This window comes from Ursus arctos, unplaced genomic scaffold (genome assembly GCF_023065955.2).
Source record: "Ursus arctos isolate Adak ecotype North America unplaced genomic scaffold, UrsArc2.0 scaffold_12, whole genome shotgun sequence".
Taxonomy (NCBI): Eukaryota; Metazoa; Chordata; class Mammalia; order Carnivora; family Ursidae; genus Ursus; species Ursus arctos.
The window spans coordinates 1882736-1906515 of NW_026622786.1; the positions used below are offsets into that span (position 1 = coordinate 1882736).

General features: G+C 50.7%; 1 protein-coding gene across 2 annotated transcripts; it reads right to left on the reverse strand.

Annotated features, from left to right (window-relative positions):
* Window positions 1–441: 441 nt before the first annotated feature.
* CGN (cingulin) lies at window positions 442–23333 on the reverse strand. Of its 2 annotated transcripts, none has more exons than XM_026486703.4 (21): window positions 23251–23333; window positions 17008–17888; window positions 16225–16325; window positions 16002–16071; window positions 15815–15904; window positions 13719–13846; window positions 12965–13097; window positions 12436–12648; window positions 11847–11995; window positions 11504–11636; window positions 8451–8651; window positions 7913–8119; window positions 7299–7556; window positions 6116–6286; window positions 5192–5353; window positions 3915–4004; window positions 3405–3488; window positions 3176–3294; window positions 2776–2884; window positions 2226–2389; window positions 442–1905 (listed from the first exon to the last, which is right to left on the reverse strand). In XM_026486703.4, exons 2-21 carry the CDS (start codon window positions 17872–17874, stop codon window positions 1767–1769), a joined length of 3588 nt encoding a protein of 1195 aa, XP_026342488.2. In that variant the 5' UTR covers window positions 17875–17888; window positions 23251–23333; the 3' UTR covers window positions 442–1766. The 2 variants fall into 2 exon arrangements, with proteins under 2 accessions (XP_026342488.2, XP_026342487.2); XM_026486702.4 differs by having other exon boundaries at window positions 15809–15904.
* Between the last annotated feature and the right edge of the window lie 447 nt (window positions 23334–23780).

The following is a 23780-nucleotide window of genomic DNA, read 5'->3' on the forward strand; positions in this document are numbered from 1 at the left end:
CCCTCAGAGACAGTTTTCTGGTCTATTCCCAGAAGGTCATTTAGGAGAGTGGAGGTGCCCTAAACACTTACAGATTCCCTAGGTGCTATCTAACCTGCTGTACAGAGCCTCTAAACGTGAGGTAAAGAAAACCCCAGTCTCAGCCTCTAAGTTCTGTAGTTAAAATGGTTTCTTTTCTTTTCTTTTTTTTTTTTTTAAGATTTTATTTATTCGACAGAGATAGAGACAGCCAGCGAGAGAGGGAACACAAGCAGGGGGAGTGGGAGAGGAAGAAGCAGGCTCCCAGCGGAGTAGCCTGATGTGGGGCTCGATCCCATAATGCCAGGATCACGCCCTGAGCTGAAGGCAGATGCTTAACGACTGCGCCACCCAGGCGCCCCTAAAATGGTTCCTTCATAAAACAGACCTCCAAATAAGCCAGGAAAAATGAGAAGTCACAGGTTTCAGTATAGATATATAATTTTAATACTTAATTTAAAATAAAATCAAGGCTGGGTTGGTTTGGGGAAAAATCTCTATTTGCAGAATGAAGTTTTTTGTTTGTTTTAATCATGAAATTACAAGTCATTGGTGAAAACAGCCTTCTTCCTCCCCCAGGCTCCTTACAGAGTCTGCTTAGGAAATAAGAAAGGTAAATCATCCCCCTTACTTCCTCCCTACCAGGGCTTGGCTCTCCCCAAAACCCAAGGGAGGAATAAATCTTCCATTGCCTCTTCCCATTTCTACCAAGAGTCGATCTTTAGCCCTAGGCAGGAAGCCCTGTGTCAGGTCCAAGCTCCTGAGATTAATGAGGGTCCCCTGATTCCCTACTGAGGTTGGGCACATCTGGATCAGAGAAACCACAAGACAAACCTTTGCTTTTCAAACTCATGTAGACAGTTATCAGGGTTCCCAGATGCAACCCATAGTCACAGAAGGAGAGGAGGAAAGATGGAAACCCTGAGCAGCATCAAGCCCCACCACCTTATCAAAGTCCATCCCCCAAGAGCTCATCAGCAGAGGGGCCAGTAGCTCTCTAGACTGGGAAAGCAGGGAAAGCTGAGGGCCCTGGCTGGGGAAAGGTCAGTCCTTGGAGAGGTATGAATGTGCAGGTATAGAAGGGGAGAAGAGTGTCCTTATCTCCTCACCCTGACTAAGGCACCAAAAGGAAAGGAAGGTAGGAATGGTGAAGACAGGAAGGGGAGAACAGATCCCCTGGATCCACTGGTGTGGGGAAGACAAAATGTGTAAGAGTGTAGAGGGGTGGGGACTACCAGATGGGTCCCATGACTGGGCAAAGAGGAGCATCCAAGAGCTGGATAGAGCCACCCCACTGTGTCCATTACCCATAGTGCTCCCTTCACCCTGCTCTAGACTGGGAGGAAAACACTGAAGGAGTCAAATCAAAAAGGTATTTCCCTGAGCCTGAGGGTTAAGGGCTAAAGAAATAAAGCTTTATATACGTGGCAATGTCTGTCCCTTCCTATCCTGCTCAATCCCCCTTAGCCTATATGCTGAGCATCTGCTGTGAGGGAGGAAAAAGAGGTTCGGCACTTAAGGGAAGAGCTCAGTTGGCCTCAAATACCCACTCCTCCGAAAGAAAGGGAAAGCCTGTTCACCAGCTTAGTGCCAATGCCTTTGTTATCACCATCACTCACACCTCTCCTGGTCTCAGGGCCGACTAACTGGGTACCCCCCTCCAGGAATGAGGAATTCGAGGCTTGGCAGGGCATAGCAGGCCTGGCCAGGGCAGGCCAAGTGTGGTTTCTGGTCCCTGTGGACCCAAGCTAACAGGAGCTGGTCTGCAGGTTGCTCTCCGTAAGTAGTGATGCAATGGAAGAAGGGTCGTAGACACTGTCAAATTCCTCATCTGAGCTCAGCCCTTCATGCTGGGTTGACTCAGCAGCTGAGCGGGAGACTTTGCGCCTGAGTGAGAAAGAGGAATACTTGTTAGGGAGGGAGACAGAAAGATTGAGACAACCACGCTTTTCATGCTAAGGAACTCCCAGTTGTTCTAAGGCCTCAAGGCACTCACAAGATCCCCCATCAATCTGAGATCTGGGGACATGGGATATATACAGACTGTGGGCTGAGATACTAAAGAATAACCACACAGCTTCCAGCCAGGAAGGAGTGACTACACAGTCCCATCTTAGAGATTCTGCTCCCTATTCAGCTCCAGAGAACCCATTCCCTTCCTGCATGACTATCCTGATTGAGCCAGGGGACAGAAAAGCAGCCCATACCAGGAGTCCTTCTCTAGGGTTTTGATCCGGGCCTGGAGCTGTTCGTTGACCTCATGCTGCTCTTCCAGCTCGCGCTGGGCCTTCTTCCTCAGGCCATCGAGTCGCTCAATCTCCTCTTCTGCTTCATCCACCTGCCGCTTCAAAGCCTTCACCCTCAGGCTTAGCTGGGCAGGATACCAAGTCCCCACATTAGAAAAGCATCTGCAGCTACCATGACTGGACCCTCCCCTGTAGCAATTCCGACAAGGGATCGTTGCCCTAGAAAAATGTCATGACCATGGGCAAGTTCCCTAACTTCACAGGTTTGTTTTGGGGATTAAATGAGCTCATACACGTATAACACTTAGAAAGAGAACCTAGCACATCACAGACACTCAATGCATGTGCTTACTATGACTGTTTTAATCCAGTGCCTCCAATCTAGTCTCCATCCTTATACAAGGAGAGTCAAAGCTGGGAAGATCTATGAGATGGGGCCTCCCTTGGCCCTCAAGCAAATGCACAGTATATGCTCACCATATGGTTGCTTGGCCCCGGCTACCATCCTCACCTGGTCCTTCTGGTCATTGACATGCTGCCGCTCATCGTCAATTTGGATGGACAGCTCTTTAACCCTCCGCTCCAGTTTTCGGTTGGTGGACTGCAGAACTGTCTTCTCCCTAGGAGGGTAGGGTAGGGGGGTGTCTATGGCTGTTGCCATTTCTAAAGGAAATTCTACTTGGCCCCCTCCAGCCTCCATGAACTCTCAGTCACATCACACTAAGGAGGATCCAGGGGCAGATCCAAAGAACCAGGGAGATAAGAGGTCATTCACATTTCGAAGTTGGGCAACTCCCTCTGCTCTTTACCAAGAGGAAAGATCCCCCTAAAGATCAGACCAGGTTGGCCATGTCTGACATGCAAGACAGGGAAAAGCCCAGAGGGAGAGGGGGAGGATGGGCTCACATCACCTCTCTTCAGCCTGCAGCCGCTCCTGCAACTCCCGATTCTGGGATTCAAGCTGAGAGAGGCTGGCACTGGGCTTCTGGAAGCCTTCCAAGCTGGCCAACCGGCTCTTCAAGTCCTTGTTCTGAAAGGGACAGAAAGTCTTCATGGTCACACTCCACTTCTGATCCCTCCTATGCTCATTCTACCTGCCTCCTGGGGTCTATCCCCAAGACTCCTTACTCCCCCACTCACCTGTCTCTCCAGGGAGATTTTGTCACACTCCAGGTCCTGTCGAGCAGACCTCTCCTGCATAAGCTCTGTCCTCAGCTGGTCCACCTAGTGGGGACGGGTGACAGGAGCCAGCTTTGGGGAGGGCTAACAATGAACCAGCCAGGTGAACCACATGAGGCTCAGTAAACTGTAGGATGCTCTCTGAATCCCCACAATTTTCAGGCAACTAAGAAATCACAGCCTATTCAAATGGGAGGAGCCAGAGAGTTTAAACAGGGCCACCTCCGTCTCACCAGGAACTAGCATCCCTTCTGAATGGAAGCAGCCTGGACTCAGGTCAGAGAGGATCCCGGGCCACCAGGATTCCTTCTTCCACTCGACTCCCTGGCTTCTTTCCACCCATCCCGAAGCAGAGGAGACTCTGAAGGAGCACCAGCCATGCACAAATTCAGCAGCCAGAATTCTCCAGATTATGAACTATGGGAGGGTGAAGGTGTTTTTGAGAAGGCCGAGGGGTAAGGAAGGGGGTACCTGGTCCCGGCCACGATTCATGCGTTCTGTCAGCAGCTCCACGGTGCTCCTCTCCTCATCTAACTCTGCTTCCAGCCGTGAGACTTTTTCCTGTGACAGAGGAACAACAGGTTCATTCTGCCCCACATGGTGGACACCAGAATGCTAAACCCCAACCAGGACCCTCCCAAACCTTTCTGTCTCCCAGGTCCCCATAACCAGCTGGTCTTTGCCCTGCCCGAAGCCACCATGGAACTAGCACCCTCTGCTGACCAGGCATGGCATTGAGGGGAGAGGGTGGTGACGCCCGCTCTAGTCTTGGCCCTTGGCAGGATGAAAACCCCAGATTTGATTCCTCAGTGGGGCAGCCTTATTTCCCTAATGGGAAAACAGACATAAACCAAAGTGCCCGAGCCAAAGCTGGGATGGAGAGTCAGAAACTGAACCGCCAGGGTTCAGACCAAGGAAGCACCCAGGGAGCCCCACATAGAGGCTAAAGGTCTCTGGAGCCACACGGCCTGTGTCTGAAAATCAGATCTACTGCTTCCAAGCAAAAGGGCCACAGCCGGGGCGCCTGGGTGGTGCAGTCATTAAGCATCTGCCTTCGGCTCAGGGCGTGGTCCCGGCGTTCTGGGATCGAGCCCCACATCAGGCTCCTCCACTATGAGCCTGCTTCTTCCTCTCCCACTCCCCCCTGCTTGTGTTCCCTCTCTCGCTGGCTGTCTCTGTCAAATTAATAAATAAAACCTTTAAAAAAAAAAAAAGGGGGGCCACAGCCAAGTTGCTTAACCTCTCTGTGTGTCTGTTTTCCTCAACTATAAAATGGAGAACCTATCCCACAGGGTTATTCTCAGAAGTAAATGAGTCTTAAGTGCCCAGCACATGGCATAGTACGTGTTTGCTGCTATTGTCACTGCTACTATTATTGCCAAATATAGCAAACTGAAGACCACTATTCATTCTAAAGGGGAGATGCCATTGCTCAGCTCCAGCCAACAGCTGCCATGCAGACAACTCAGGATTAGAAGCTCAGTGTTACCATATTTTCCAAATGTACAAAAGAAGCCAGAAATCAGAATATATAAATAAGTGACATGTATAAATTTCTAAACATTGGCAATTAACTCAAAGTCATTCATAACACGACACCCGAACAAAATCCATCAGCTGTGGGCTACTAGCTTTCTACTTAGCATAGAAAGGGGGCTTGGTGTATCCTGGCTCCTTCCCCCACAGAAGTCCCACCTGTGCCAGGACGTGGACACCCCTCTCCCTCCCTGCCACTCCCATGCCGTCACCTCAAGACCCTTGAGTTGCCGGGTCCTGTCATCCTGGGAGCGCTTTTTGGTCTCTGCTTCTTGCTCCAGCCCCTGCAGTCGCTGGGCCAGCAGCTCTTTGTCTAGCCGGGCAGTGTCCCGGTCAGCCTGAGATGCCTGCAGGGCCTGCCGTAGCCTCTGGGTCTGGACAGAAGGGAAAATGCAACAACTTGGAGAAGTAATGTGGGGGCTGAGGGGTGGGAGCAGTCCGCCCCTGTGGGGAGAAATGTTTCGTCACTGACATTCTTTAGAATTGCCAGAGCCTGGTGGTAACAAAAAGCAGGCTGACTTTTAGTCCATTTTTTCCTCTTTGAAGATCTAGTTAGCTTTATTCAACAATTCAGGAATCAGGCAGCATCCTATCTAGCAGGCAGAAAGCAGTTCTTAGTCCAAGGAGCCCTTAGTCCATTTTCTTTATTGTTTTAAAATGTCCTACACAAATTAGAATCACTTAAGTTTTTAGACAACCGATCCTGGCTCCCAGCCCGAGGGGTTGTGATTTAAGGGGTACAGGATCCAGGCTGGGTACTGGGACTTCTTTTTTTTTTTTTTTTTAAACAAAACAAAAAGGGTTTAATGTAATCACAAAACACAAAATTATAACAAATTGTTACTGTAAAAGATTGTGAAGCCTTAAAACTAGCTATCATCTTTTAAAAAAGATAAAAAACGAAAACTATCATATTTAAAGCACCCACTCTGTGTCAGACATGCCTCTGTTTTGATACCATACTTCCACTAACGCTGCAGGGTTGAGATTTTTTTGGTACTGGGTTGTATTTGGGTTTTTTTAAGATTTTATTTATACTCTCTCAAATAAAATCTTAAAAAAAAAAAAAAAGAGGTGATGACCTTCAAACCAAGGACACTGGGCAGTTCCCACCCTCCTGCCATTTCTCCTCCTACCTCATCCTGAAGCCGGCTCAGCCCCCCTGAGTTCTTCTCAGCCTCACTGGCCCACTCCTTGGCCTGGCGCTGGGCATCCGCCACCTCCCGCCGGGCCTTCTCCTTGTAATCCTCCAGCTGGGCCTGGAGCTGCTGCAGGGCCTGCTTCGAGTCGTTCCCAATCTGCTCCAGCTGAGATGCAGAGAAAAGAGCCTTTTCAGCCCTACACCTCTGTCCCTCCTCTGAGCCCAGACTCCCCAGACTCTCGCTGCTGCCGAAGCAGCCCTCCCTTGCTCTCCCCTGGGCCTAGGTCCCTACTACGGCTAGTAGTAATATACAGATTGCCTGGGTTCAAAACCTGGCTCTACCACTTATTAGCTGTGTGACCACAGGCAAGTTTGTTATCCTCTCTGGGTCTCAGTTCCCCGTCTGTAAAATGGGAAAATAACGGTACCTACATCACAAGGTTATTGTGACAATTACATTAATGATATAAAGTATTTATAAAAGTGTGATACAAAGTAAACCTTAAATGACAAAGTAAACCTTAAATGACCATATTTCAACAAACTCAAGACGCCAATGATCATAAGATGTACCACTAAGAAAGAAAAACCTGCCAACTGAACTATAGCATACCATCAGTTGTAAGATGCAAGTCAACTTCAGAGATGATGCAATGTGCATCTCAGAACTGACAAAAGATGTACGTATGTTCTAGCTTTTTAAAGTAAGAGATTACGAGAACCTTACCTGAAAAAATGCAATTTATTTTCTTTTTTCCCCTTCTCCTTGCCCTTCCCCAACTATAAAATTCCACCCACAAAAATTCCTGTGTTTAGGTCTTAAAGACATCTACGGAGAGATTATGGAAGTTTCCTTTCCCTACCCCAAACAGAACATTCTACTAATGAAGATTCTTACGTTCGGGTCTTACAGATGTCTAAGGGAGAATCCCAGGAGACATTGTCCAAGGACCAAGACTACATGAAATGGGACGTAGAGGGAAGGACAAGAACATTGAGGAGCAGCAGGAAGGACACCCCTCTCTAAAGATTTGGCCTTGGTCTCCCCCCCCAGCGGATGAACTTGAGGAAAGCAAACAGCACACATTCTGACCCCCTACCCGGCCCCTCTCCCTGCCAGGCAAGCTTCTGTAGGAGCTGGGTCTTTTCCTGAGAGCCCAGGCCACCCCGGGCCCCACCTCCTTGTTCAGCTGGCAAACAGTCTTGTCCAGCAAGCGCTTCTGCTCCTCCAGCTCAGCCTTGCCCCGCCGGAGTGCCTCCCGCTGCTTCCCCTCCTCCTCTAAGGCCCGGTTCAGTGCCTGCTGCTCCTGCCCCAAGCGGGCCAGCCCCCGCTGGGCCTCCTCCAGCCGGGCCTCCAGTGCCCGCTTGGCAGCTGCCAGGCTCCCCTCCTCTTCCTGAGCTGCATTCAGGGCCTCCTCAAGCCGCTGTTTCTCTGCCTGGGAGAGGGAAGACATAAGCCATTTAGAGGGCAATAGATGGGAGGGAAGAACGATTTATGAAAAAGGTGGGCAGTGAAAACAGGCTCAGAGGAACCAGCAAAGAAATCAAGACACAGAGAACAAGCACAGTGTGGGAGATAAGAGCCAAAAATACCAGTGCAAGGGCCAAGATGTCCACAGTAAAGCACGCTCCAGGAAATAAACCGAAGTTTAACACTGGATTGGGAAGGCAACTGGAAGCACGCTCAGGGCAAAATAAAACTAATAGCTGAGGATTTAGCTGGAAGTATTTAGCCAGGGATGAGAAGAGAGAAGGCCAGGGGGAAGCCAATGATGTGGGCAGAAGCACTGACCTCCAGCCGCTGCACCTTGTCCCGAAGCCTTGCCTCCGCCACTTCCCCACCTTCCGCCAAGCCTCGGGCCTCCTTCAGCTGCTGCTCCAGACCCAGGATGCGCCGTCGGAACTCGTCATTCTCCTCCTGGGTCTCCCGAAGCGTCGTTTCCACTGCTGCCCGCCGCTGCCCCAGCAATGCCACGTCTGCCTCTGCTGCCATCTGAGCCTGCGGCCAGTTCGGGGAGTGGCAGCTCAGACCCCAGGGCTCCAAGTCACCAACCACTACCAGGAAAGCCACCCCAAAGAGAGCCCACAAGAACTAGACCTCAACACTGGTAGTGTCCTTGAGAATCCCACCCCTACAGAGACGTGGTGGGAATCACCAGGTGCAGCCCTGCCTCCCCCCTGCCAAATCCTGGCTACTTTTAACCACACACCTAGGACCAAGGATCTGGTCTGTACATACCCATGAGAGGTAATTTTCCATGCCCTCTGGCTCCTCAGCCCTCCAGACCCCTCAGCCTCCACCTCCTAAGCCCTGTGCCCACTCCCCTTGCCTTGGAAGCCTCTTCACAGTCCTGTCTCAGTTGCTGGAGGGTCTTTTGTAGCTGGAGGTTCTGCTGTTCCAACCCCCGGCCTCGATCAGCCTCAACCCTCAGCTGCTTCTCCAACTCCCGCTCCCGGTGGCGCCCAGCCACCTCCTGGCTCTGCTGCTCTTCTCTCAGCTCCTTAAGTTCCTGCTGTGCCTGGTGCAGCTCCTGGAAGGGAAGGGCGACAGTGACAGGGCACAGAGGCAGCCTGGGATAACAGACTGCACAGCAACCAGAACTCTCATACATTGCTGGGGGAATGAAAGATGGTGTGGCTACTTGGGCAAGGGGTCTGACAGTTTCTCAAAAAGTTAACCATAGAGTGACCATATGAATTCCATTCCAAAATATATATTCAAGAGCACTGAAAACATGTTCCCAAAATACATGCTCACGTGAATGTTCTTAACAGCATTATTCATGAAAGCTAAAATACAGAAGTGACCCAAATGTCCACCCATTAGTAAACAGATAAACAAAATGTGGTATATCCGTATAGACTACTATTCAGCCATAATAAGTAATGAAGTCCTGGTACTTGCTAAAATACTGGTAAACCTTAAAAAAGATTATGCTAGGTGAAAGAAACCAGACATACAAGGCCATATGAATCCAGTTATATGAAATGTGCAGACTGGCAAATGCTTAGGGACAGAAAGTAGGTTAGTGGTTGCCAAGGGCTGGGAAAGTGACTGCTAATGGGTATGGGGTTCGTTTCTGGGGTGATGAAAATGTTCTCTAATTCGATAGTGATGATGGATGTGTATAACTTTGTGTATATACCAAAAACCACTAAGGGGGGGCGCCTGGGTGGCACAGCGGTTAAAGCGTCTGCCTTCGGCTCAGGGCGTGATCCCGGCGTTATGGGATCGAGCCCCACATCAGGCTCCTCCGCTATGAGCCTGTTTCTTCCTCTCCCACTCCCCCTGCTTGTGTTCCCTCTCTCGCTGGCTGTCTCTGTCTCTGTCAAATAAATAAAATCTTAAAAAAAAAAAAACCACTAAGGGGCGCCTGGGTGCTCAGTCAGTTGGGCATCTGCCTTCAGCTCAGGTCATGATCTCAGGGTCCTGGGATCAAGTCCCAGGTTGGGTTCTCTGCTCAGCAGGGAGCCTGCTTCTCCCTCTCCCTGCTGTTCTGCCTGCTTGTGTATGAATAAAATGAATAAAATTTTTTAAAAAAACACTAAATTGTACACTTTAAAAGGGTGAATTCTATGGTATGTGAAATAAATCTCCGTTTAAAAAAAAAAATCACACGAAGTGAGAGATGAGGGTGTGGATAAAACAGGATTGGCTATTTCAAAAACAAAAGAAAATATGTTGAAAACTAAAACATATTATACAATAGTGGTGCTGCTCTTATTTCTTTTTTGAAAAATTAAAATATTGGGGCACCTGGCTGGCTCAGTCGGTAGCACGTGCAACTCTTAATCTCGGGGCTGTAAGTTTGAGCCCCACGTTGGGTGTAAAAATAGGAATCTTTAAAAAAAAAATTAAAATATGAGCTCTGGTTCTAGTTCTTTAGCTATTAGCTACTTCTGAAAATTCAGGAAGTACCATAATTAGGCTGAAAGGTTATACAATATATTTTGAGTTTTCAATGTAAGACACTAACGACACTAACTACAAATAAAAAAAAACAGCACAGCGTGTGGTCTACACCGGATGGGGTCTGTTTTCCTAACGTGTATGCTGTTTGAGTGAGTACTTGATAAAATGCACTTCATACGGGAGATAAATGAAGCACTACTTATTACTTTTTAGCTTTGTAGCTTTATCTTGCATGATAACTGAGATTGTCCAGAGGATGTCCAAGTTTATGATGTCGACTAATACGGCGAACAGACTTCAGACTACCTTGATAGTTGTTAACTTCGTACTAACGTAGTAAAAATTTAAGAGCGCTTTTCATTTCACAATCACTAAAAGTATATTTGGTTAACGTTTACTACGTTTTTCTCCAAGTATTCTGTGTGTAAGCTCAGACTTATTTATCTGGAAAATCATCACTTAGAGCTATACTTCTTTACTCGTTTAATAAATGATTACCTCAATTACAATTAGTCATATGGTAAAGGCATGAGAAACAAGCACTGATTACTTAATACTTGTTAAATGAGCACCAACTACATATCCAGCATAGTCAATCAAAGAACCATAAACCTAGAAGGATCCTCAGGAGGCCAGTTCCCCATACTAACAAAAATATTTTTTAAGTTTCTAAATCATCCAAAATAATTAGTTGCTTTCTTATCCTTCATAAACTAATACCAGGAATATGAAGACGTCATTTGTATTTGCTTCAATTTGATGACCTTATCATTTAAAAACATCCAGGCATGATAAAATCCCTGCGTCTAGATTCTACCCTCTAAGCAGCCTTCAAATTACAATTTGGCTTCCCAAGTAGGTCAGCTGGCCATGCGATGCAAATATTCCAGTCTGTGCGCCGACACTTCATGTTACAAGTTAACGAACTGGCACCCTAACTATAAATGTTGGTTTCATAGATGCAGTTAATGAGTCCATCCCCCTGCCCCACTCCCCACCGTCCCACACCCTCCCGACAGAGCAACTCTCCCTGTGCGGACCAAATTCCAAGCTTGCAAAACTGACCCTGGAGTTTCACAAATCCATCTAAACGCTGCTCCCCATGAAGTTTCTTGGGAGGCAGCCAGCAGCCTCTGGCTAGAACCCAACCAGGAGTCCTTTCTGCTGGAAGCCTGTGCACTCAACGAGAGCAGCCCAACTGCATCAAAGAGGATGTGGGGGAGAGAGATGGCTGAGCAGGCAAGGTGGGCCCTGAAAACCAAGCACACAGGAGGCAGCCACAACAGTGTGGAGGCCCTCATGGGTAGGCGAGGTCAGTGCCAATCACCCCAACCTGCCCTTCCACAGCCCAACTCCAAGTACCTTCTTTTTAAGTAATCTCTACACCCAGCATGGGGCTCAAACTCACAACCCTGAGATCAAGAGTCCCATGCTCCACCAACTGAGCCAGCCAGGCGCCCCTCCAAGTACCTTCTTGAGCTCCTCCATTTGGCGAGTATCTGCAGCACCAGCTCGGGCCTGCCCTAAATCCCTCTGTAAGACCTCCAACTTCTCCCCAAGCTCCTCCTCCATCTCCTCCTTCTCCATCCGCAGCTGCAAGAGTCTGAGCCCAGCCAGGTGAATGCAAAGGGAAAGGGAACAAGGTCAGGCCACTTCCCTGGGAGAGGACAGCAGGACAATGCAAACCACCTCCTCAGAAGCCAACAGACTGAGCACCCACTCTCAGCAGAGTAAAGGGCACAGCATGGGTAGAAAAGCAGCAGGATATAGGAAACATGGATAAGCGTTCCTGGGAGAGAGGCAAGGTCCTTACTCCTGCTTGGTGGCTCTAAGCTCCTCCTTGTTCTTCTGGAACATGGTCTGCCAATGCCCTGTCTCCTCTGAGGTCTCCTCCAGCTCCCTCTGCAGCTCTCGCACCAGGGTGGACATCTTCTGCCTCTCCGCCTCTAATGCAGCATGGTCCTAAGGAAGGAAACAGTTGGGGGCCAGGAGGCTCAGAGGGAAGAATGTACTTCAGACCAAAGTCTAAGTGTGTGGGAGGGGAGGCTCAGGACCAGAGGGCACCACACCGGCTACGCTGTGAGACCCCAATGGTGCCTGACGCGATGCCAGCACAAAGCTCTCCCCAAGTCACAGTCCCCCTGCCGTCATTTACAGGAAGCCTCCCCCATTCATTTCCCCACGGGACTCTGGCCACACACCTTCATGGTGCTCCTGGCCTGCATTCCCCCACTCTGCCCTTGTAGTTTTTCTGGCCAAGGTTTTCATTACATCTCACATGTGTCTTTTAGAGGTAGTTCCAGTGATGACCAGGAAAGTCCCCAAATACCAAGGGACCTCAAGGCAGACCCTTCTGGGGGTGGGCGTGCCGTCTTCCGGCAGCCCCCGCTCGGGTCACGTGCCTGGGTCGCGTCCTGCATACTCCGGCGAAGCTGCTCTGCGTCTCGCTGGTACTGCTGCCGGACATTTTCCACCTCCTGGTCACGGGAGGCCACCTCCTCCTTCAGGGCGCCCTTCAGGGCTGTCAGCTCCCGCTCCCGCAGTCGCAGCTGCTCCTCAATCCGCTGTTTCCCCTCCAAGACCTCTTCCAGAAGCTCCCGGGTCTCTAACAGGTCCTGGGGAAATGAAGATGGAAGCACACAGGTGACTCTGTTAGGATCTGCCTGCCTATTTGTTCATTTAGTCAATCAAAAACATTTACTGAGCACCTTGTAACTCTCAGGCTCAGTACCAGGTGCTCTCTGCCCTCTAGGATGGCCGCCATTCTGGGCTCTAACCCCCACCCCACCACTGAATCGTCTGAAAGCACACTAAGGGGTACCCACAATCAGCTACCTACTGCCCATACTGTGGGGAAGCTGTGGGTGAACAGGTCTGAGGGTGCTCCCGCTGACAGGAAGCAGGGGCTGCGGGAGCCATCCTGCTCCCTACCTTCCTTAGCGCCTCCTTAGCAGGCTCCGGCCCCTGGGTCTGTTTCAGCTTGTCCTGCAGCTCCATCACCTGGCCCTCCAGCCCATGTCGTACCCTTTCACCCTGGTCCACAAGGAGCTTCATGTTCTGGAGCCTAATAATTAATAATAGATAATATCGTCAAACACAAGATGTCAAGCAGACTTCTAAACACTTTACATGTATTAATTCATTTAAACCTCCTTCTTTGTTCAAATTTAAATGAGGCCTCCCCTGACCACTTTATTTTATACTGGACCTTGCTCCTCCACCACTCGGCCCTCTAATCTACTCTGACCTACTCTACTTATCACCTTCTCACATGTTTCAAATTTACTTACCTAATACGTTCACTGTTTACTCTGTCTCCCCCGCCCCACACCCTGCTAGAAAGTATGCTTCTGGAGAGCAGTGCTCTTCATCTGAATGGTTCACTGGTGCACCCCAGGAATCTAGATCAGTGCCAGCCACACAGTATTCATTGCAAAAACGTCTGCTGAAAGAACACTCCTGTGAGGTAGGTACTGTTTTACAGATTTAGAGCCTGAAGTAGAGAGGCAAATCCAGGTAACCCAACTCAGGCACTATCACCATTACTGACAGAGAAAGTAAAGAGAAAGGTCCTATCCTTGAACTATCTCTGTCTGCCCCTTCTAGCTTCTAGAGATTTCTCTCGCACCTCCAACTCTAGCCTCCGTCCCCAAGCAGCCCCATGAGCACCACTGGCTGCACTCACTCTTTGGTGCTCTGCTGGGCCTCCCCCTTTTTCCTCTCCAGCAGCTGCTGCAGCCGGCTACACTCTTCTGTCTTCTCCTCCAGCTGCTGTTCCAGCGCAACCCGGGATGGCTCTAGCTTCTGTCGCTTCTGGAAAAGGCAGGGAGAGTAAAGCAGGTGGAGAGTAGGGAAAGCCTCTCAGGAGGACCAGGAGTAATGCAAATGTCTAACATTTACTGACTCACTAAATGACAGGCACTCTACTACAGGTCCTGTGTTTATTACCTGCATTTAATTCTCTTAACAAGCCTTGGGACTTGTGAGGGTTTAAAGTATGTGCACTAGGGGCGCCTGGGTGGCTCAGTCGTTAAGCGTCTGCCTTCGGCTCAGGGCGTGATCCCGGCGTTCTGGGACCGAGCCCCGCATCAGTCTCCTCCACTGGGAGCCTGCTTCTTTCTCTCCCACTCCCCCGCTTGTGTTCCCTCTCTCACTGGCTGTCTCTCTCTCTCTCTCTGTCAAATAAATAAAATCTTTAAAAAAGAAAAATAAATAAAGTATGTCCACTAATTCTCTGACATTCCTTTCAAAAGGTGACTCTTCTCCCCTTGAGTACGGGCTGGACTTAAGAACTCTCTTCTAACAAACAGAAAAAGGAAGAAGTGATGTGTAGGCTCTGCAACTAGTCCTAAAAAGGCACTGCAGCTTCCTCCTTACCTTCTCTCTTGAATCGTTCGCTCTGGGGGAAGTTAGCTGCCTACAGTGCAGACACTCAAGCAGACCCATGAAGAGGAGGCGTGAGGCCTCCAGCCAACACGCACTGCTCCAGCCAATACCTTGACTGGAAACTCCTCACAGACCCTGAACTGCCCAGCTAAGCTGCTTCCAGACTCTGGGCCCTCTAGACACCAGGAGATGACTGTTTCAAACTGCTAAGTTTTGAGGTAATTTGTTACACAGCCATAAATAAATAATATAGTACAATTATTATCCCCAGTGGCTTAGAACACGTAAAGAACGTGCCGTCAGTTACGCAGCCAACAGTTACCAGGATTTGAACTCAGTTTGACTCCACAGCTGACCGCTTAACTAGTACACTATACTGTTTTCCAGGAAATAAGAGGAGTTACAACCCAATACTTACTGAGTATCAACTACATGCAAGGCAATACTATGAGAGGTGGGAGCAATATTTTTTGAACTATTTTATTTTATTTCTATTTTATTTAAAGAGAGAGAGAGAATGTGAGGGTAGGGGAAAGGGCAGAGGGAGAATCCCAAGCAGGCTGTATGGTCAGCACGGAGCCCGACATGGGGCTCGATCCCAGGACCCTGAGATCATGAACTGAGCTGAAATCAAGAATCTGACACTTAACCAACTGAGTCACCCAGGTGCCCTGCGATATTTTTTTCACGTAAGGCTGACCTGAATTTTTAAATTCCTTCTCTGTAACTTAGTACCTTAAGCAATTCACTTAACCTGTCTGATCTTCAGTTTTCTTATCATGAAAGAGTCCACAGTACCTACTTTACAAGATCACTATAATTATTACGTATTACCCAGGACAGTTCCTATTACAAGAAGTACACTCAACAGGGGTCCCTGGGTGGCTCAGTTGCTAAGCATCAGACTTCGGCTCAGGTCATGATCTTGGGGTCCTGGGATCAAGGATCCACAATCAGCAGAAGTCTGCTGGTCCCTCTCCCTCGCTATCTGCCACGCATGTGCACGCACACACGTTCTCTCTCTCAAATAAATAAACATACATAAATACATATATACATAAAGTACACTCAATAAATGACAGCTACTGGTATTGCCATCATCGTGACAGTGACAAGGACTGAGGTAAGTAAGCTGATCAAGGCTTACACAGCTAGTGAGCAGCAAAGCCAGGATGGGAACTGCCAAAGGAAATGAATGAAAGGTAGGCAGAGCTCTGATGAGTATGTTCTTCATCAGGGAACCCCAGAAGTCCTTGGTGAGACCAGCACACACTCTTGTCTCTTGCGTCACAGAACACACGAGTGCTCATTAGATCGCCTGCAAGAGCAACCCAGGCCACGGTTTCTCCTGTGTCCTGTGTGCCTCTTGCACCTCCCATCTCCCCTCACCTTCACCTCTTCATCCAGCTTTTGCTGCAGCTCCTCCACTTTTCGGGTGAGCTCGCTCTGCCCAGCCAGGACCTTAGCAGAGCCAGGAGAAGTCATCTGCCAGAGACAGGGCAGGAGGGCATGGGTCCACATCCAGATCCAGGCCCCAAAGGCCCTAACCCTGCCCCGTTCCCACCGGGACGTGGCCACTCACCACCAGAGGCTGCATCTGTTCCAGCACCAAACTGACCTTCCTCCTCACAGACATTTCGCTTTCTGAGCTTCTGGAGGATAAAAGGACAGAAGCAAAGGCTAAGGGAGGGAAGACGTAGCAGAGATGAGAGAAGGAAGAGCTAAGGGCAGGGAAGATGGGGAATGAAGCCAGAAGGAAAAGAGGGGGTGTGTGTGACTGCGCTGTTGGGAGGGCCCCTACTCACCCCTCCCTCAGGATGTTGTAGATGGTGGCCTTCACGTGGTCCACACTGCCTGGTGGGGCTGTCTCCTGCTGGTCTCGGAGAAGGTCTGGAGTTGATTTGAGCTGCAAAACATAAACCCAGAGAAACAGGAAGATGAAGCCAGCAGTGCGTATGGGGTTCAGATGGTGCAGAAGCGGCAGGTGGGAGATGAGGCCCTCCAAGCATGCTCGACAAGCCTTAAGTGGGGAAAAGAGGCAACACCGCTGAGGCCTGAGCAGCAGGCTCAGGAGAGGTCCGAGCAGGGTACACCTCTCACTACTGCTGCAAGCCAGATCCTCCCTGACAAGCAGATTCAACTAGCTGTGAGCTCTGTGGTAAAGTTACTACTACTGACAGTTAATGTACTAGGATTTGTGCATGAACAGGCTTAACGCTGTCTCCGAGACGCCGCTGCCCCGCTTAGTTACACTCCCGGGTGGGAGACAAAGGTGGGAGCTTTGACAAGAGCACCGGAAGCTGCTCGTATTACCAGGCCTGCCTTACTCCTGCTGCAGACCTAGCAAATGCTAGTGACTGAGGCACAGTTCATGGCCGGCAGTAACAAGTAACTCTCATGCTTGTGGAGGCTGATTTCACAGTTAGTTCCATCTCCGTGGAAGCATCTTGTACGTGTGAATATCATCTGTTAGGATGAGTAAAGTGGAGGACAAAAGTAGAAATCTCCTGCCTTAAGTTATTTGAATAGCACGGGGTCCTGGGGCTGTTGGGTTGGGGACCAGAAGCCACAGAGGAATGGGGTCTGACCTGCAGCATGCCAGGGTCCTGCGCTCTCCCCCGTGGCTCCTCAAAACTCTGAAGAACCCAGTCCTGGGTCTGACGGGCACGGCTAAAGCCACCAAGAGAGCTCTGGCTCTGGGCTGACTGTTTGGAGCTGCCCATGTGGCTGTCATGCTTTGTGTTAGGAGTCCAGTGGTTGGGGGACCGACGCTCCCGTTCCTCAAGGGAATCCCGTGGGAGCCGGTTGTCCAGGCTTTGGCTCCGCTTGCGTTGTTCAGGGGGCAGCGTCCGCATGCGCCGGCCAGTCCGGCCCCGGGCCTGCCCCCCATGGTGACTGTCAAACTTGCTGATGAGTGAGTCCACTGAAGACAGGGGAGCAGTGTCAATGGTGCTTCCTGTGGAAGCTCCTTGGGGGGCCAGCTCCAACAGGCTAGTGCTCCTGGGGCTCGGACTCACAGCGGCAGGGCCTGTCAGTGAGGCCTGGGACTGGGATCGGAGTAGCCTTCCATTCCAGTGGGTCCCAGGCTCCTCATCAGACATGCTGCCCTGTGAGCGGACAGGAAATTCCTTGGCATGAGAGTAGGAGCTCTCAGGGAATTCCGAGTCAGAGCTCAGAGCTCCCGGAGCCCCTCTGTTGTTGGCCCCCTTGATCTGGACTCCAAAGGAGTCACCACCTTGCTCCCCACTGTTGAGCACCACAAAGGGCTGTCCAGCGATGCCCTGCACACGCACGGCGACACCATAGGTATTGGCTCTCGCATCCTTAGCTGGACGTCGCCCACCACGACGTAGGGTACCCATCTCTGCATCACCCACTGGCTCTGTAATGAAGCGAATCTGGACTCCATGGTCTACAGGGCCCCGGGGCTCAGCCATGGTGGATGTCTGCTCCATGAATGGGAGGGGTCCTAGAAAATTAAGGAAATAGTTAAAGCTAAGAGACTGGAAGTAGCAACCCAGAAACCTCCACCTGTCCGGCTTTTGTATGGCTTATTACCTTGTCGTTCCTTCTACATAGAATAGTGGTTCTCATATTTTATCTGAACAGAAGTACCTGAGGGGCCTATAAAAACACAGACTATTGGAGCCTGTCCCCGGAGTTTCTGATTCAGTAGGTCTAGATTTGCATTTTAACAAGTTCCCAGGAGATCCCGATGCTCCTGATCCAGATTCCAGATTTTGAGACCCACCGACTTAGAAGAATCCATTTCCTCTAATACAGTCCTAGGGAGCTTGGCTTCGTCAAGAGTTTAACGAGTACGCCTGTAGCACGGTGCGCCTCCTCCAACCCCGATGAAGGCAGAACCCAAACCCCGCCTAATACATACCTCTATCCCAACGGAGGAAATGGGCCCTCTACTCCCAGAGCTCATGTAAAATACAGAAGACCCGCCCACAAGGTATGCCATCCCATTTCTGGGATGATAGCAGTGATGCCTCTGGGTTGGAGGACCTGGGGGCTAAGGACAGGGATGGGAGAGCAACTAGCTTTCTACTGTGTATCTTTGTCCCTTTTAAATTTGGAACCATGTAGATGTACTGCTTATTCAAAAAAAGATTTAAGTAACGTTTAAGAATGTCAGTCCAAAGGGCCCTGGGATAGGCAGACTTGTCCCACCTGAGGGCCAGAGCCAGGACCACCCCTGGGCCAACTTCTCCGGTCTACATCAGCCCAAGATTAGACTCGGCAAATGGAATATATTCCAGGTGTACTCCAGCTCCAGGAACTGGGGAGGGCAGGTTCTCCTTGAAGCAAATAAAAACTCCAGCTTCCCCAGCCCTGCGACTAATCTCCAGCACAGCCTAGCACCAAACCAGAGGAGGAATACCTGAAGAGCCGGACAGACAAACAAACATCCCCAGCTCAATCTCCCAGTGGAAATCTGGGCCAAGGAAGGTTGGCAAGGCCCCCTTCAGGAACTGCAGACATGCTAGGAAGCCCAGGAAACCGGGGTGAGAGGGGAAGGGAGTGGCCTAGCTGCAGGTGAGAAGGGGCTTGGTGGGAAGAACATTCCTAGCATTCCCAGCCCTTCCCGTCCAGAGAAAGGAACAGGGAGCGAGCCGCCCTTATTGGCAATGGTTCTTCTCCTTTTTGGTTCTGAGACTCCATTTGAGAACCAAACCACTCGTCCGGTAAAAAAAGGAACCTGGCCCTGCGCTTCGGTGGATGTATATAACCTTGAGCAAATCACAACTTTTCTGAGCCTCAATTTCCTCATCAGTAAAATAGGTATAATGATAATAACTCATGAGGTAATACTTGTGAGAATTAGACAATAAATACATGTGTATACAGCTGTAAAAATTTTATCATATTCTACACTTCAGATTCTTGCATTTAATTTACTTAGGTTCCATTATTTTTTTTTAATAAAAAGATTGAAAATAGGGGCGCCTGGATGCCTCAGTCAGTTAAGTGCCTGACTCTTGGTTCTGGCTCAGGTCGTGATTTCATGGTTGTGGGGATCAAGCCCCACGTTGGACTCTGTGCTCAGCAAGATGTCTGCTTCAGACTGTCTCTCCCTCCCACTCACTCACTCACTTTCCCTCTCTCTCAAATAAATAAAATCTTAAAAAAAAAAAAAAAAGAGGGAAAATGATAAGACATGAAACATGAAACACAGCAGCACGTACGCCTGTCACAAAGCTGACAATAAATGTCACCCTGGGGGCGCCTGGGTGGCACAGCGGTTAAGCGTCTGCCTTCAGCTCAGGGCGTGATCCCGGCGTTGTGGGATCGAGCCCCACATCAGGCTCCTCCGCTATGAGCCTGCTTCTTCCTCTCCCACTCCCCCTGCTTGTGTTCCCTCTCTCGCTGGCTATCTCTCTCTCTGTTGAATGAATAAATAAAATCTTTAAAAAAATAAATAAATAAATAAATAAATAAATGTCACCCTGCATACACATGTTCCTTCCACAGGACCTTCCCAGCTTCAAGGCTTCACAGAAGGATGTCACTTCCTCAGAGCCTTTCCCTACCACCCCCTCCCACAAACTAGATCAGAACCATGTTGTATGTTCTACAGTTGTCCTTCAATGAATTTACCTCAGTTTATTATTTTTTTTGAAGATTTTATTTTTAAGTAATCTCTACACCCAATGTGGGGCTCAAATTTACAACCCCGAGATCAAGAGTTGTGTGCTGTACCGAGTCAGCCAGACACCCCTGCTTATTTTTATATATTTATCAGAGTGATGATTTGTTTCCTGTCTGTCTCCCCACTAGATTATAAACTCCTGGAGGGCAAAGAACATGGCTCTCAGCTGACTCTGGTGGCCCCAGGGCCTGGTGACATGGTATGCATCAATAAATATTTGTTAAAGGTTGTATCCTGAACCAAGGCAGACTTGTGCAGCAGTGGGGAGATTCACCCAATGATCCCTTACAGCCATTTCTCATTTGCCCTAGTAACAAGACCTCTCCCTGCCCCATGCAGTCATAATTTTGGAACCAGATGTGCCTAGACTGCCAGCTCTCAGAAGTCACATGATTTATTCATAAGGCAGCTCTACTCTGTCAGTACATCTACTGCTCTTCCAGATCCAGGTCAAGGAGCTCCCAGACTAGGCCCAGCAGAGTGCACAGCCCCTCACCCACCCAAGAGCACCACGTTGTTCAGAGGCAGTGCTGAACGCACCCCCAGGTCCCAGGGACTCCCTAACTTCAACAGACCGTTAGTCCCAGGACAGGTGGGTCAGTGGCCAGGAGGGTTGAAGTGATCTTTGGGGTGGGTCAGAAAGCAGAGCTCTAAATGATTCAACATGGAAAACCCGAAACCTATCTGCCTTCAGTTACAGAGGACAGTGGGGCGTGGCCAGGGGAGGCAGGCAGCTCCCAGGTCTTGCGTAAGCCCCAGAGGCAGGTAAACAGCGATCTAGTGCCAGGAAACATGGAGTACAGAGGCTTCGCTCTCACAACCCGCCCCTGCTTTTCCCTCCTCTGGCATGTGCCCAGGGCATTCCTCACCAACTGTACTCTGGGAAGAGCCCAGGCCACAGGTTAATTCGACTTCATCTGTCTGCCTCTGCCATTCCTGCCTGTAAGGAGAGGGAGGACACTCTGCACCTGTACCAGACAGCCACTTCTCCCTGAGTTACTCATTAGCCTGCCCTACCCCAATTCCGTCACCTCTGGCCCAGCCATAAGCGTCTGGCTTCCAACTAGGAGTGACAGTCTCTGGACTTCTGGCAGGAAGTGGGGGTGGGGTGGTTTGGGGTGTACAGAGGAAGGACTGATATATACAGGGCAGGCAACATGCTAGATGCTGCATAACTGGCAGATTTAGAAAATGGAAGAATGAGAGGTACAGAGATTAGACTCCCCTCAGAGGTAACAAGGGAAGTAAATAGTCAAAATAGAAAAGGACAGCTCTATCTTGATCAATTGGTTATTTTCTCAGGAAGAGTTACAAAGACAAGAAGGTTCCCCATGGATCAAAAAGAACCACCCCAAGTGGACTCCTGACCCAGTCCCACTGAAAAAGCAGAAACCTGAGAGCCAGGCTAGAGCAGGTTGGCCAGTGGAGGAAAAAACACAAATGACAAACTGGGCCCTGCAAACTGGCTGGACTGGTTTGAGAGGCAAGGGGAAGGGGAGGGCCACGGAGACTCCACTGGCAGCTCATAAAGCAGACCAGAGAAACTCCACACCACAGAGGAGGCAGGGGGCAGGCAACTCCATGGGCAAGGACTGTCCAGCCCAGATGCCAAGGCTCTGAAGGAGGAGGCAGAAGGTGGAGAGAGAACAGGGAGGAAGAGATACACAAAGAACCTGGTGAGTGACAGGCCACTATGTGACAGGAAGACTTTGTGTCCCCCACCCCTCCCTCTCAAGTTCCCGAAGTTGCATTCCTCATCCCACACTTGCCTTGGCCAACTCCCTGGCCCTTAGCTCTCCCCTCCCCAGCACGAAGCGAAGCAACCCTACCTTCTCCTCACCTCCCACAGGCTGATAGCATGCAGGTCAGCCTGGGGAAAGAAGAAAGGGTTCTAGGAAGCCCGAATCCTCTTAGGGTCAGGCAAATCTCTGGATTAGCAGGCCCCTAGGGCCAGCCCCCCACTCCCAAATATCAAGAATAAAAGAAGAGGTGCAGAGGCACGCGGAGGCAGCCTATGGACAACATAGCGGTTGCTAATTATCTCCCAATTACGACAACTTTCCTCAGGCAGGGCATCAAAGGGGCCAAGCTAAGACTGGCTCTGGTTCCCTCACCTGCCTAAGGCAAGGAAATCTGCCTCAGAAGTCTTGTCTGGGCCCCAATGCGCAGCTCTCATCCAGCCTGGACACCCAGAGGCGCTAATTCCTCTAGTCTTGTGGTCTCCTAAGGACTCCTGCCTATTTCCCACACCACTGGTGCCTACTGCCAGTCTGATAGCCACCATGGTCCCAGAGTCGGGGACGCCTTGTGGGGCTTCAAGGAGTAATGGGGATCTTCTGGGAGGCATCACGGAAATTGGTCAGGCTCCCAAACCGCATCCAATGGCCCTATCTAGAACCACAGAAGAAAGTTTGCGCGCTTGGGCAGAGGGTTTGATACTAGCCCCAGCCAGAGGCCTCGTTAGAAAGTATTTCTACGTATTTTGCAGCGATCTATGCTTCCTCATTTCCCTCTCTTGGAGAGCACTCTCTCAAGAGGAAGAAGGAAAAATTCTCCCAGGAATAAAAGCAAAGGACAGAAACCGAAGGCTTAAATAGTTTCACACCAGGCAAAGAGATGGGGGTGCCTTCTTGTTCTGCCCCTCGGTGTCTGCACTGTAGGTGAATGGTTAGAGCAAGATTCCACACCTCAGAGACATCTCAAAGCCCGAAAGGAGGGGTCAGCGCCAGCTCAGAACGGCAGCCAGGGGAAAACCGCAGGGAAACAGCACCTCTGGATGCCTTCCCCTGACGTCTCTGAAGCCCAGGCGGCAGTTCCCCTTGCCCCACTGAGACTAACTACTTCCCCCTAACACGGCGGTCTCCAAGAGAAATTCTGCCCCTGGGACCGGCGTCTGACCTCCAGAGATAACCTGGCCCTGAAACGCTTTCACGTCCTGAGAGTAACCTTAGCCTCAGGTGCCCCTCACCTGGCACGTTCCCAGGCACCTGCCTCTGGCACCTTAGAGCAGGAGCCAGCTCTTAACCAGTACTCCCACCCTAGCTTCACCTCCCCTCCTCCTCTCTCCAATGCAGCACCTGTACCCCGAGGAGGGTATCTCGGATCGCCTCGCCCCTTGCCCCTCAGACCCGCCTGCCTTTCAGGTGCTCTTGCCCCCTCCGCATTCACTCACCCCAGCCGGGCTCGGCGCTCCCGGGCTCGGGCTCGGGCTCGGGCTCGCGCTCGGGCACGGCTGCACCCGCCGCTCCCGGGCCCTCCCCCTCCGTCCCTCCGCGCGCCCTCCCCCCACCAACCTGTTACTCCCCTCCGGAGCTCCACCCCCATTGGCCGTCACCACCCGCCCCGCCTTACCCTTCCTCTGGTTGGTCCGTTTCCCTCGAGGGGCGGGGCCCCTCGCCGCACGGAATTGGACCGGGGGTCTCGGGCAGGGGTGGGGGCGCGGGTCACGTGGGCCGGCGGGCGGTGGAGAGCCGCGGGTGGGGCGGCAAGGGGCCACGGGAGGCCATTTTGGGGGCGTAATGGTTGGCCTTGTGTGGCCGCCCCCGCCTGGTTCCAGGAGCCGCCCGCCAGGACATCTTCTCGCCCCTGCTGGAAAGCAGCCCTCCGCCTCCGCGGTTCTCGGCGGGAATCTCTGTCTAGCCCGCTTTCTGCCCTTCACCTGTCTCTGCATAAATCAGATCGCTCTGATGTCCTTTTGCAGAG

Excerpts from the sequence above, each read along its gene's own strand:
- CGN (XM_026486702.4), bottom strand. The coding sequence starts at position 17,874 with ATGGAGCAGACATCCACCATGGCTGAGCCCCGGGGCCCTGTAGACCAT. Across the intron at positions 13,098-13,718 it reads GCCCAGCAGAGCACCAAAGA|GCTCCAGAACATGAAGCTCC; the intron begins GTGAGTGCAGCC and ends ATTAATTATTAG. Across the intron at positions 2,885-3,175 it reads CGGCTGCAGGCTGAAGAGAG|GGAGAAGACAGTTCTGCAGT; the intron begins GTGATGTGAGCC and ends CTACCCTCCTAG.